Consider the following 14,246-nt stretch of genomic DNA (forward strand, 5'->3'; position numbering starts at 1 on the left):
TGCTGGAGATGACTGGCAGTGAGAGCACAGGAATAGCCTGGGAAAGCTTAGAGTTGATGGGAAGGAACGAGGCTGTATTGGAGAGAACACTGGTTTGGTGAGTAACACTGAGCGCCGAGGGTCCTTGTGCTAGGATGTTTAGTAATGGTTTCCACCAAACTAACTCAGGAGGTTGCACACATGACTTAACACTTGCACAGCCCTGGGAGACAGGCTGCAGAGAAGGGAACAGCGAGGTTGCAGAGAGCTGACAAACTTCCGACAGTGCATCAGTGCCTGAGTTGGGACAAACCCACCTCCCACTGTCTCGCTTTATCCAGTTTTGTTCCAGGCACATCACAAGCCCTGCTGCTGTTTATCCTCTTCCCTTGTCTTTCTTCTCCTTGACTACACAGTCTTGAGCTCTTATCTGTGACATCTTTCCTTGTTCAGACTGGGTTCCAGCCCTGGGACCCTCTGAATAAAACAGCAGCTAGAAATTCAGTCCCTGGTGTCGTGGGGATGGTGGAATGGTCTCCTTGGGACAAAGGCGAACAAGAAAATAACTGAAAGAGGACCCCCCCGCTGCAGGGCAAAAATGAAGAGCTCAAACCCACTGGTGATACTCTGTGCTTGAGGGTAAAGGTGTGGGGGAGCACAGCCTCCCTCTGCAGATGACAGCAAACCTGGAGGGAAACTACAAAGTTTCCCTGGGGACTCCACACTTCGGCAGCACTGTGCAAGGTGGGCCGGTTTATCTGGTAGAGTTACGTAGCACAGCACATGTGTGTATGGGCAGGGAGCAGAAGAAGGGGGCTGAGGCTCTCTGCACCCTTTGTTCTTGGCTGGCGTGGCAGTTCCAGCACATAAATGCTGTTCCCGAGCTGCCGTCTGCCACCCCTTCACAATCCAGGTGGTGGAACAGACGGGCAGGCGCCTGAGACAAAAAGGCAGCTCAGAGGCCACAAATCTCTCTGCATGGACACCTTTCCATATGGGCACGGTGCCCCTCTCCAGAGACCACACTGTCCAGCCCTGGGGTACAAAGCATGTTACATGCATTCAGTTATTGAGCCTCACAAGTCCTGCGAGGGTCAGGTCAGTATGATGAGTGGCAGTTTAAGGGCTGGGTGGGTGGAGGTGCGAGTGCCAGCATGTCTCGGGGCTTCAACTTGAGCTCTAGGCTTTGCAGAGCAAGCTCTTAGCCACATGCTTCAGGTTACACAGCGACAGAGGCAGAGTTCTGACTGCCAGCGCCACCAGAGATCACGGCCGCTCTACCTAGTGCAGAATCCTGGGACAATTTTCCCCTGGCTAATACACTCAGTCCCATGGCATCCTATTTCTCCCTATTCCCTGAGGATATGCACATGCCTCCCAGTTCTCCTGCTAGTTTTCTCCCCTGGCTGCAGGTTCAAATCCAGCCAAGCAGCCCCTGCATGGGCACAACACCTGCTCCACAGAGGCTGAACTCTCATGCAGGCTGACGGCTTGAGCCAGACTTTGTCCCACACTCCTTTATGGCGAGCCTGTTTGCAATGCTGCCACCGGATTCTGAGAGGACCTGGGATGCCTACCAAAGCCTTGACAGTGGCAGCGTCTCAAGTGAGCGCTGCAGTGACAGCTCATGCCTGGATTCGATGCGCCAGATTGAGACGCGCACAGCAGTGGTTCAGTCCCGAGGTCTTCACAGCTGCACGGCCCTCCGAAAATCACAGCCTGGTTCCTGGGATGGCTGCACGCCAGCCAGGCAACAGCAGAGAGCCCCTGTTCCAAACAAGTGCTTCTAAGCATCTCCAGGGCTACTTCACTCGCCCGTCTGTTAGGACTCAAAGCTGGCTGGGAAGAGGGAGAGTTGCTGGCTGCTAAATAAGTGGTTTTGCTTTGTTCCAGGATAGGTGGGAAAGTGCCACACAGTACTTCCCCTCCGAGATGGCCTTCTCCTTGTTGGCTGCCCCTTTCATGCACTGTTGCAGTATCCTTTGATCCAGGCTGAAAGGAGGAGATGTAAGAGGCAAGCCGAGTTCCAGAGAATCCCCCCTGCAGGGCCGTGACTGGAGGGTGCAGTCATCTGGTTCTTCTGTTTCCTGGGTTGGCGTAGGTGCGGTGGTGCGCTGAGTTGGCACAAGGTGCTCACTGGGGATTGTTGGACTAATTAGCAGGATACATCTCAATGGGAAAACAGGCAGATCAGACATCAACGGGTCCAGGAAACCACATCATGCAGCAAGAGGGCTGAGAAACTGCCTTAGAAAAGAGAGAGACAGACCAAAAGCCTGTTACCCCGTGACAGGAGCACCTTTCAGGACTATACTAGGGACAGGGCCTGTGTCTCTGGGCTTCTCAATTGATTACAGCCACTTGGAGACAAATCTCTTTAGAGGACGTGGGCTGGCTTTGCTCCGGTGCAGGATATCCAGGCAGGGGCTGCAATGACATGCACTTTCTAACACCTGCAGGAGATCACATATGGTATGTGGCAACTGGACCACAGGCATGGAAGTAGCCCCAGAGTCCCTGAACTCAGTCCTGCTTACTGTGTGCTAGCAGAGGTGACTTACGGTTCTGAGGGGCCTTTTGTTGGGGTTGGACAGGGGCTCCACACTGGAGTTGGACAACTGGGTCTCTTTAAGGCATTTCAAATGAAGCATCCAAAAATTGAGGTCTCCGTCACTGGCAACCCCTGGCCAAAATGTGTGTAGCAGCACATTTACCACTAGAGATAGGGGCAATCCCAGTAGCTGTGTGCAGCTGCCAGGCCAGCGGGGGACCATTTTTTGATACATGTGCCACCAATTAACCCCACCCTTCCCTGAGTGTCATGCCGATCCCTTTCCCAATGTGCTGCTGTTTTTTAATCCCTGCCTGATCTGCTGCTCTGCTTCCCACTCCTTGCCCTATCTGTCATTCTGCTGCCTACCCCCTCTCCCATACAGGCACACCCCAACACAGAGGCTGCCCACACCATTTGTGGCATGCATGGTGTAGGCTGGCCACCCCAGCAGTAGGCCACAATTAGAGGGGAGCTTGTAGGTGTGTGTCTGAGAAGGAGGCCTATTGAGCTGACACTGCCTCACGCAGGCAGCCCAAGTAGAGGCGTGGAACAGCCCGATCCCCACTTGCAGCGGAGCCACGAGGCCTGTTTTCTGTGTGCAAAATGTCAGCTTGCAGACCGGTTTGCCCCCCACAAGACTGGTAGCTCGTGCGTCTGAGAGCCCCAGCTATACAGCCAGGGCTTTTGCTTACATGGCTAAGATTAAATGTTTCACTTCTATGTTCCCTGCTAATCCCACCTCACCTCCACTCTCGAGCCTATAATCAAAAACAATTCTGCGGTGCTCACTTCAGAGCCGACTGGATGCCAGGAGGTGGAAGCAAAACCCATGGTAGAAAAATAAACCTTCCTGGCTGGGTGTTGCAGGGGTTTGATGTTCAGCTCTCTAAAGAATGGCAGGAAGGGAGTGGGAAGAGCCAGCAAAGCCATGGTTGAGGGAAGGGCAAACTGAGAAGCCAGCCTGAGCCCTTAGCCCAGGGCTGTCCAGTACTGGACTGCCATGTGCTCCCCCTTACCCCCAGTGGTGGACAGACCCACTAGGCCCTTTCCTGCCACATGGCAGCAGGAGATGCAGCTGTTGGGGCTCGTGGGCTTCCTTCGGACCCCTCATGGGTACACAGCCCGCAAGCTGCCAGTGTGACACCCCTGCCTTAGCCCATCAAATGATCTTGTGTCAATTAAGGGTCCGGAAAACCATCCCACTGAAATCCTACGCCCCTCGCTCTTGCCTTGATCCCCTGCATACGCACCTCTTGCTATTTGCTCTTCACTGCCTTCTGTTTCTGTCGATAGATTTCTTCCGTGAAAGGTCTGTTGGATGGGAGGCGGGTGAGGCAGGGAAGGGAAGGTCAAGAGAAAAAGAGACAGCCACATGCCATGAAATTGATAAGAGGATCTCTGCTCCTGTCTCCTCCTAAGACGCAGGGATCAGTGACTCTGCTTGGAAACTATGCTGCAGTGCTGGGCTTACCCCTACATGCTGGCTGGGCTGCAGCAGGGTCTGGAGACCTCTAAAATATGGGCTTGGGTTGTGGAGGAGCAATTACTGACCAGTGACCAGGGTTCTCTGTTAGCCTGTGCTTACAAGCTACGGGTGAGGGAGCTAGCCTCAGGCTTTGCCCCTCCCGTCTCCCAGAAGGGAGCTGAGGGGACATAGGCTGCATGGCTCTGAACACTGCTATGGCTGGAGGGGAGGCTGCCAGCTCCCTCAATGGGTCATGAGGCCATGTCTGCTGATGTGTGTGATGAAGGAATGACATCTAGACACAAGCCTTAATCAATCTCTCTCAGAGCCCCTGGCCTGTGGGGTCTCCACAATGCCTCCATCTCTAGCAACAGCTCCCTAGAGTGCCCAGTGGCCAAGGGATACCCCAAAGCCTGGCTGTGTGGAAGGAAGACACAGCCCTTTTATGAAGTGGCCAGGGCTTGGATCAAGCTCTTAGGTGCAGGGCAGCCAGGTTATAACACAGGCATGTTCTGGGCTAAAAGCTGCTGACTGTCCCCATATGGATCCCAACCCCTGCCAGGGGACAGGCGAGTCTCTGGCAGTACACAGCTGGCAGAAGGCTTCCTACACCATCCCTTAATGGCAGCAAGTGTAGCAGGGAAAGCAGAGGGCAGCCAAGATGCGACACAGCCGTGCAAGTCCTCAGCTTTCCACTGTTTTTGGACCACACAAGGCTTGTGTAGATGAAAGCAGCCCCCAGGCTGCTCCAGCCTGGTGCAGGGGCACTGGCCCAGCACAGAGCTGTGACAGGCTGAAGGCAGTACACAGTGGGGGCTCTCCAACCCCTTTGTGCACCCCTGCTCCGACCTGAGTCACATGCAGCTTGGCCACAGTTGAAAAGCAGCCCTTTGAACCCACTCTCTTCCTCTACCTTGAGGCAACATTAAAAGCAAGGAAGGAAGAAAAAATAAGCAGGAAAAAGCCTTTAATATACTAACTCTCCTCTCCCAAATTTTCAGCCTCTCTTTCATGCCCTGAAGAGGCTCAGCTTTCCCTCTATGTCCTTTGCAACCCCCTTTAGCAGTGCTAGAGATTTCAAATGCATCTGAAGCAGAATAGGTGCCTCTGGTGGAAGTGCTGAGCTGCTCCAGCCCTGTGCAAAGCATCAGAGGTGCCATGAAGTGGAAGGGCCACATGCCAGCTCTGTTGTGCACAGCCTCCTGAGAATACCCACCACCTTCCCAGGGACTTCTTGAAGTGATCGATCCAAGGCAAAAACATAAAAACACCCGCTTTTCACTTAAAAGATGATACAAAACCTAGCGCCTTGCAAACTTTTTACAACAGGAAGCTGCCCGCTCTCAAGGCAAATGAAAAGAACCAAGCCTGCTTTTTAATCCTTACTACCTGGAAAAACCACTTGCTGCAATTCCCTGAAAGCCTGAATACAAGCTAGTTTCCAATGATTCTTCTCCCCTGCTCTTGAAAAGCTACTTACCCCTCATACTGCATTGCCACCACATAGGAAATTGCCACTAGAGCCGTCAGCAAGAGGCCAGCTGGGCTTGCGTGCCTGTTTTCGAAAGAGAAGCAAAAGATCAGGTAGATCCGGGGGGGCCTTATGTAATATGTTGTTTAGGAAGTAAAATGAGAGGTTAGACTCCATGAGAGCCTTGGCTTGGCATTAAACAAAGAGGAACATCCGTTATTTTTTTCTATTGAACATCAACTGGCTCAGACAGAGGCTACTTGGCAAAGATTATTTCCTGATTCACTTCTGTGCCTTCTTTTAAGTCAGATCGCTGCATGTCTCTGTCAAGGGAGCTTCTACTTTGATGGTAAGTCTGGAGACGATACGTTTCTCTAATAACTGCTAAGACTGTGGCACTGAGCCACTGCACTAGAAAGGGAACATCTGATCCTCGCAGAAACATGGGCCACCCACAGGGGAGAGGAACCTGGCAGAAGGCTCTTGCTGTTGGTGTGTGGAGGGCATGTTGTGATGAGGGTCATGCATTGCAGCTGTTTGTAAGACTAGAAGACCAAGGGGCTTTATTAAAACACAGTCTCCTACAGCTATGTGAAAGGGCACCGGGGAAACAGAGAGCACCTCACACACACACACGCTTTCTCCCAGTGAATACAAACAACTGGGAAGTGGGCGAGGAAGGGTCTACTCAGCTGGGATTTTCCCAAGCACCCGGGTGATTTGGCAGCAGGTCTCACTGACAGTCAGTAGGACTGGGGCACCTCAGAGGGATCTCTGTCCTGTATCCCCAGCAGGACACTTCTGATCACACCCTGCTTGCCCCGTAATCCAGGAATATGGCTGTGACATTGGTGTTCTTGGAAGCAGGTGGTGGGGACAACCCCAAAGCAGAGACTGAGGTCTCAAGAGCTGTCAGTGGGGATGGTCCTAGCTTTGCTTGTGCCATTTCAGGTTGAAAAGCCTGACAGTGGGAGGGTGGGGCACACTCAGGACATGCTGGGGACACAGTGAACTAGGAAATCCCGTCTTTCCATGCCTCAGTTATTTAAGCTATAAACACTTGAGGACAGGGGTTTTCTCTGTCTGTGCCTGTGCACAGGCACCCATCACTGGGCGACACTCCTCTGTGATACCAGCATGGAGTGAAACATGATAGAAGAGGACTTAATACCACAGAAATAAGTGACAATGTGTGAGCATGAGACTGGGTGTTTAACAGTGCAACAGTTCTTCAGCCAGCATGCCTCCCCCCCCAAGTACAACAACCCCTTTGAGCTCAGCCAGCCGGCCAAGGCTAGCTGCTAGCTGTTGCTAATGGATGACAGCATTCTGCTGGGACTCCTTGCTCCTATTTGGGATTCATCTCTTCTTTCATTAGCTTTGCTGCATCATGGAACTGCACTTCTCCTGGCAACAGGTGGCCTTGCAGTGATAACGCACAGGGGTAACGATGGAACCGGGGGTCATAAACAGGGTGTAGCAAAATCCACGCATGCAGAGACATATCAGTCAACTAACTTCACCTTGTTGCTTCTCAAAAGCTAAAACAGGCTTTACAAGGGACCTAAGGGACTTGGACATTTTTCCCGGTGTATTTTTCTTAATCCCATTAAAGGAGATTATATGGTACAAGCCATTCATCCCCCCTTTCATCCCATCTGGATCCATGACCAATGGTATCAGACGTAGGCTGATGCATGCTCCACATCATAGCAGGTAGGAGAGCAGCGGCTCATGAGCTCTTTTCTAGCCAATAAATTACACAGTTCAACGAGAAGAGGGCAGAGAGCAGGTGCACATCGCGAGCATCCAGATCAACGCAAGCGTCGGCATTCATGACACAAAGTCTGCTATTAGACCAGATGTGCTTTGGGATGGAGAGCTTATCTCCCAGCTTGCTCACAAAGCTCCTAGTATCTATTGGCCCTGCAGTAATAATGGCAACATTTCAAATAAGATATTCTGCAGCTTCACCGGGGACTAGAAAGCTATGACTAACAGCAGGCAGTCTGTGAAAGAACAGCAGTAAGGATGAAAGAGCTCAGATCTTCAGCTGAGGTAACGGAGCATAGCATTACGGGCAACACAGCTGCAACGAGTCTAGGATCCAGCCCAAATCAGCCATGTCTCCCACCAGTCTCCCAAAGAAAGGGTTCGGTTCTGTGGTTATCCTTTGATTAATGTATATGCAGATGATCCAAACACTTGCAGGTCTCTTCTCTTCAACGAGAGGCCTGCTCTCTTGGCAAACATTGGCTGCTCTCTGTTGTAGAGTCTAGGCTGACATGCAAAGTTGCTGTCAGCTTGGGTTTCCTGTGGTGATGCCCATTTAATGAGCAGAGGACAAGAAATGGTTCTGATTGCATTTGAATCCATTTAGAGATGTTTTAGTTACATGAGAACACGCTCACTTCCTCCCCTCCCTGTGGCTGGAGCTGAGCTTTGTCCTTCAGAAATGGGTCACTGAGAAGAACATAAAAGACTGACGTCTGCAGCGGCACTGGGTTGTATCCAGTTATTGTGATATTAGAGTGCAGCCATGAACATGGCAGCATGTGGGTCAAATAAGCAAAGTCTTCGTGAAGATTGAGGGGGTTGGGTTTTTTTTTTATGCCAACAAAATCATTGTCAGTGAGGCAAAAGCTTCGGAACGAAAATAATCTGGTCATCTGATTCAAAAATAGATTCCCGTGTGTGGCAGGGTCTGCAGTGTTTCATCCTGGCACTACTGCCTTGAAGCCAGGACTTTGGGGTCTGACTGCACTGTGTCGGCAGCATGTCCTGGGCAGGGAGTGTGTCCAAACATACCCCACACACCCATTTCACTGCCATGCTCCAAACCCAGAGCAAGGGGGCCTTTTCAGGGGTGCTGGACCCTGGAATGGTCTCCTGGAAATATTTCCGGGTGCTGGAGTGGGTAAGGGGCTTTGGGCATCACTGTGGGACAAGCTACCAGTGCGCTGTAGGCAAACACATGTTCAGCCCAGGGAAATCAATGGGAATTTTGCTGTTGACTCCCTGAATGTGCAGGGGTGCTAGACAGTATGAGCTGACACAGATTTTCAAAAGCCGGTGACTCTACTGAGGTTCTCCAGTTCGTATTTTGGCAACTAACCTGGCTTTATTGGGAGCTGCCGGGTGCTCAGCCTCCCTGGCCAACCAGAGACCTTGGCTGAGATGTCAGAATAAGGAAATAGGGGCTAACTTCAAGCTCCTGTTTTGTAAATCACAGCTTCTGCGTTACTCAGCCTGGGCCTAACACACCTGGCAGGAGTCAGACTGTGGGTGTCAAGCAACCTAATTGAAAAAGGTGATAACTGAGTCCCAGGGCTTTTCTGTGAGGAACTGCACAATCACGTGCATAGGAAGGTCTGTGAACCTGAAACCCTGCAGATGTCACAGGAGAGAATCATAGGAAGCAAGAAGTGAAGAGCTCCAAATATTCATACATCTTTTCCACTTTGATTCCTCTTTCTAATTAGAGGCTATAAAACAGTCATAACATCCTTGGCATATGGCAATTCATAAAACTGTATCTGTGAATAGTCAAACAGCTGAAGGAGGTGTGAGAAATGGGGCTTGATTATTTTTTTCCTCCTTATTGATCACACAGATGAGTGGTAATTTCTCCCCTCTCGTTATTAATTTAAATACAAAAAGGTCATCAAATGAGTTTGCCTGGCACTTGGTTCCTGCTCATGAAAAGGCTTTGCTCGGAGAGACTGACAGGTACTGTGGGTCCAACAGGACTCAACCCAGCTGGAGTTTCTTGGTGGTGCCTCCTTTGCTGTAGGGCAGTGGGGTTGTCAACCTGTGGTCCATGGACCCCTGTGGTCCACAGACTATATCTACAGGGGCTGTGAAAGATGACTATGATCAATCAACAGTGTGAATACCCACACTTACAATTCAAAGGGGTCTGCACCTCCATTCAAAATTTTTTAGGGGTCCACAAATGGAAAAAGGTTGAAAACCACTGATGTAGGGAGTACGCCAGTACAAGGCCCAGCCTTAGCCATAGGGAACATTAGGGTGACAGCCGCTGTTCTGGCTGACTCACCAAAATGCAGCTCAGAGTCTCCAGAGCTAAAAGCACAAGCTGATACAGTTGAAGCTGAAGAGCCAAGGTGGTAACACACTCCTGCCCTCTGTGAAATGTCTAAGTTATCACCAGGTGTTACCAGAGGAAATTTCCCATGTCAACCCTGGAAGGTACCTGTCCTCCCACAAAGGTGAAAGTCAGATCAAAGGGCCGTAAGATGATCTTGCCCATTCCTAGCTCAACGGTTGAAGCTACAAATGGATTGCAATAGACTCTGTTTTATTCTACTGTAAGTTTTTTCCCCATTAGGGAACTTCAGGAAACATGCAGCAGCATTTTCCCTCCTCCAAACTCATATTAATAGATGCTTAGTCATGTCTCCTCATTGATTTATATCAGAGAGAACAAATTTGCATGATCATTTGTTGACAACGAGAGCTCTAATTGTATCATTTGGCTGCAGTTCCAGCACTGATTTGCACAACTTGTTACTATGTGTTAAAACATTTCCCTTTTATAAAACACAGGGGCACACAGACAAAACCTTCCCCATATAACTAATACTTCATCTGCATCTCAGGGGCTAACATGGCTGCTTGATTCAGGCAACAAAAAGCCACTGAAGTGAATTACATACGTGGTGCCTATTGAAAGCTCAACCTACTTAAGGGATAACAATTTGTTTAAAAGAAGGGTACGGTGTTATAAATACTGCATGATGTGATTTGTGGCTCTGGCATGACCAGCATTTCTATGACACTGGGATCATTATGTAGTCCCTAGCCTGCACTACGTCAGCTTTCCCACACCTGGGTTAGTTTTTCATGCCATGCATTGTCAGGCATAGCAACACTTGCTTGTGGGAACAACTTTGAAAAGAGAGTTGATGGCAGCGAAGTATATTTAGATTAAACCTCGGAAATAAACTTTCTAACTGTAAGAAAAGTTAAGACACTGGGATAAGCTACCCAGGGAAGAGACAGAATCTCCTTTGATGGAGGTTTTCAAGAGGATGCTGGATAGGCATCTGTCTGGGATGGTTTAGGAGTAGGGGTCTGGACAACATGACCCTGTTTCAACTTTATGACTCGAGCGATACTAAAATCCCCATACAGCCAGCTCTGTGCTGTGAAGTCTCTGTGTTCAAGATACTGCCCTGCTTGGCTATTGTGTGTGTTTCTTTTGCTTACAACAACACTGACAGGCCTCACTGTGCTAGGTGTTGTACGTATGCTATTGGAGAGATGCCCTCCACTCAAGCATCTCAGTGCACAATCAAGCTGCATAAGACAGAGGGTGGAAGGGGAAAGAGTGGCACAGAGACAGGCTAGGGTCACACAGAAGGCCAGAAGCAGAGGGCCTAGCTGATACGCTACTCTGGCTCTCAGCCATTGAGGGGTATCAGTGCAGGAGTAGAGCGGAAAGAGTCTGTCATTCAAGCTGCTACTTTAATTTCCTCCCCAGGTTTGTGGGAGTTTACATCTAATCCTTATGCCTCTGGCTTGTTTTGCTCAGATAAATCCAAGCTGGCTGTCTCTCCAGTCACGGGAGCTCACAGGCATGGAAACCAGAAAGGGGGAGGAAAAAAAGGAGAGTTTTAAATTCTGCCTTTAAAACATTTCTCCCAGGCCTGATACGATTGACCCTGAGGCCCAACGGGACAGAAGAGCTCATTAGGGAAAGAAGCTAATCAGTGAAGAGACACGTTTTGGTTCCTGTTCTGGAAGCAGTCATTCTCTAACCAGTCCTCAGTAGATTTGAGCGATTATTAAAGGTGCATGCCTCCCTGCCATGTGCAGCCTGCCTGTGCATCTCCTGGACATCCAGTTAACCCCATGCTTTTCTCTTGCAGATAACAAGCAAGGAGGTGATGCCACTAGAAACAAATACCTTCTGATTATCCTGCAGGCAGCTGTGCCCTAAGCTGTCACACGACTGCCTCCCGCTCCTTCCAAATAGCTTCTATTCTCTCCTTAATAGAACAGTGTCTCCTCCGGGACTGAGAGCAATTGATCTCCCTGCAAACCGGAGGTGTCCAGACCTTCCTGGCACAGAGAGAGATGACTCTGCACTTCATTTCATTCTGGAGGAGCATGTGGCAGGGAGGAACACAAACATCCTCATGTCATTGCCAGCTCAGCCAAATTATGCAGGAATTAAAAGCTTTTTGGTTGTTACTATGGGGACTGACAGGCATTCAAAATGGGGGCCAGATGCCCACCCCATTGCTCACGGCGATCCTAAACCCCTCTGACATCCCATCACACCGCACAAGCAAGGGGTCAAAACACTGCTGCCTTCAGTTCATTTTGAGAGCTGAGACACTATCGGGGAAGCCAATGAGGGCTGCAATGCCCCAGAGGAAAATACATTTCCCTGTTGTTCAGTGCTGTGTTTTTAATGTTGAGCTGTGCATACTGGACTTAAACTGAGATTATTTGATGTACTGCCCAGGTGTGCCACTCACTGCCTTTGCAGGGATATGTTCTTGTAGAAAAGAAAAGAGCAGCCTTGGGACTCCGATACCTTGGCATACCATATCAGAGCATGGGCACTGCGCACTGCGTGGGCTGCAGAAACAGATCCAGCTCCACTGAATTCCTTTCTTATTAGCAGCCAGCTGGCTGCCGCTGATTTTCTTAATATGGCTCTTGAAGAATGGCTGTACCTGTCCTCCAATTTCATGGAAAGCTCACTGGCTTCCAGCTACTCCTCCCTTGTTATCCAATAGGCCTCCAAGCCAGTGTTCCTTTGGTAACTGGCTGTTTCAGCTACATTCCCATTATTTGTAGCCAAATACTTCTACAGCAGCAGAGGACAGACCACTAATCTCATCCCTGAATATGCTGCTGTTGTCCATCAATCACTTTGCCCCTAGCTAGGAGTAAAACTAAAGGTCTTCCTGTCCACAGAGAGGATACCGTGCTTCTTGAATCTCGCCTCTTGTCTCAGTGTTCCTCAGTGTCCTGAAATGTCCCTTTCGCTGGATTAAACAGGATGCAGAATTTAGCATGTGCCCTACTGGTGCCAAGCAAACCGGTCTGGTTCCTTGCAGCTGTGTCTCCAGGGTCCTCTTCACATCCATGTGCAGCTCCCCAGCCACTCTCCAGCCTCCCGGGAGACAGCTTGTATTGATGGAAAGCTGAAAGCCTCTGTCCCTGCTGCTCAGTCGCGTGCCTGTTTCCATCTGGCCCTCTGGGTAGCTCTGCTGCCTTATCCATCTTTCTTTGGCTGACAGGCATTTAGAAGCATCGTCACCAGTTCATCTCAGCTCCCACTTAGCAGCTAATTAAAAGAGCAGAACTTGCAACCGAGAAGGCTGTCGCGAGCCAGAGTAGGTGAAGAACGTGACGCGCAGCCACATGCTGTTGCCTGCTCAGAATATAGGGCCTGATCTGGCTCAAAGGTGGGCAGGCCGGCATCCACTCCATGCTCTGTAAAGCCACCTGGCAGCCTGTTCACAAAGGCAGGCTTTTACACAGTGCCGTGCTTTGAAGAATGCAGCAATAGATAATGGATTGCTGCCAGACCCCTTTAGGATGATGCTGGCAGCTTTCTTCACTCCTGCAATGCCCGGGACTATGGGAGGGCTCAAAGCCTCCGAGACCATTATTTTATATCCTCTGCCATCCCAGAAATAACATTCATGGGGGAAGCCATGTGCTTAAGCCCCCAAAAAACTACTGAAGCACTATCATGCAGTAAATAGTAAAGCATGAACATCGGGGCAGGGCTGGGACCTGGATTGTCAAGAACCAAACTGATCAATGCCCACATGTTATGAGATTAGACTCAGCTTGGGTACAGAAGGAGTCTTCAAGGTGAAGCAGGGGCTGCAGTAGTTCTATGGCGTCCAAGTCATTTTTTGAGTGAGCAGGAGATACTCAAACTTCTGCTGTTTTTAAAAAACCTCTCCATAGCCATCTACAGTTGAATTTTTCTCTCTGCTGTGTCATGTGCACTTTCCTTTGGTGTTAGCTGTTCCCATCAACAGTGTCTGGATTGTTCTCACCAGGAGCTTCATCTGATGCACTGCAAGTGCCCTACTATCCCCAGATCTCCCCTTCGCCAAACTGCCAGTGCATCATCTCCTGCTGGCACTCTATCCATGGCATCACCTCCAATTAGTCTGGACTCAATCCAGCCCACACTGGTTTCAGAGGGAGTTGGATTCATTAGTCTACATGCAGAGTTCCCACTAATGTCCATGGTTGTTGTAGGTACAGAATGCTCCCTGGAGAAACAGAGCATGGGGAGGAGAGGAGAATACTGTCTTTGCTTATCACTCCAGGCCAAAACCCCTTCCCAGTTATACCCCTTCCCAGTGAAACAAACATTTCAGGCAGAAGAAGAAATGAGGCTTTAGATCATCGTAAAATCCCAGAACAACTTCCTTTTTCTGGGGGTAACATTTGTGGGTGGCAGGTACCATGTACAGTAACACATGAGAATGGCCTGTAATGTATGGGCTTGTGCTTCGAATGTCACCGGGCCTCTCTTTGTTCCTGAGCAATCAAAGTGGAACGTGTAATTATATGAAAACCACACAAAACTTAAAAATACAGTGCAGGGCATATTGCTCATTTACTGCCAGAACACATACTATTCATTTTTCTCGCTCTGGCTTTTAAACCATTATGCTACACGAGGAGTGTTTATCAAGCATTGCCATAGTTCCCCAGGCTTTTTTTTTTTTTTTTTTGGGGAAAGGCAATTTTTGGACCAGGCTAATCCC

The 14,246-nt window shown here is 49.7% G+C and overlaps 1 protein-coding gene across 1 annotated transcript in view; it reads right to left on the reverse strand.

Moving 5' to 3' along the window:
• Positions 1-373: 373 nt before the first annotated feature.
• Positions 374-14,246, reverse strand: part of PEMT (phosphatidylethanolamine N-methyltransferase) — a 98,896-nt gene continuing 85,023 nt past the window's right edge. Inside the window, exons 6-8 of the mRNA XM_019512657.1 lie at positions 5,479-5,553; positions 3,784-3,844; positions 374-2,222 (exon numbers count right to left, since the gene is read on the reverse strand). Coding sequence (XP_019368202.1) covers positions 3,790-3,844; positions 5,479-5,553 — 130 coding nt within the window. The 3' untranslated portion in view covers positions 374-2,222; positions 3,784-3,789. The remainder of the gene's footprint in view (positions 2,223-3,783; positions 3,845-5,478; positions 5,554-14,246) is intronic.

This window comes from Gavialis gangeticus, unplaced genomic scaffold (assembly GCF_001723915.1).
Source record: "Gavialis gangeticus isolate Ggan-Ray unplaced genomic scaffold, GavGan_comp1, whole genome shotgun sequence".
NCBI classification, from domain to species: Eukaryota; Metazoa; Chordata; order Crocodylia; family Gavialidae; genus Gavialis; species Gavialis gangeticus.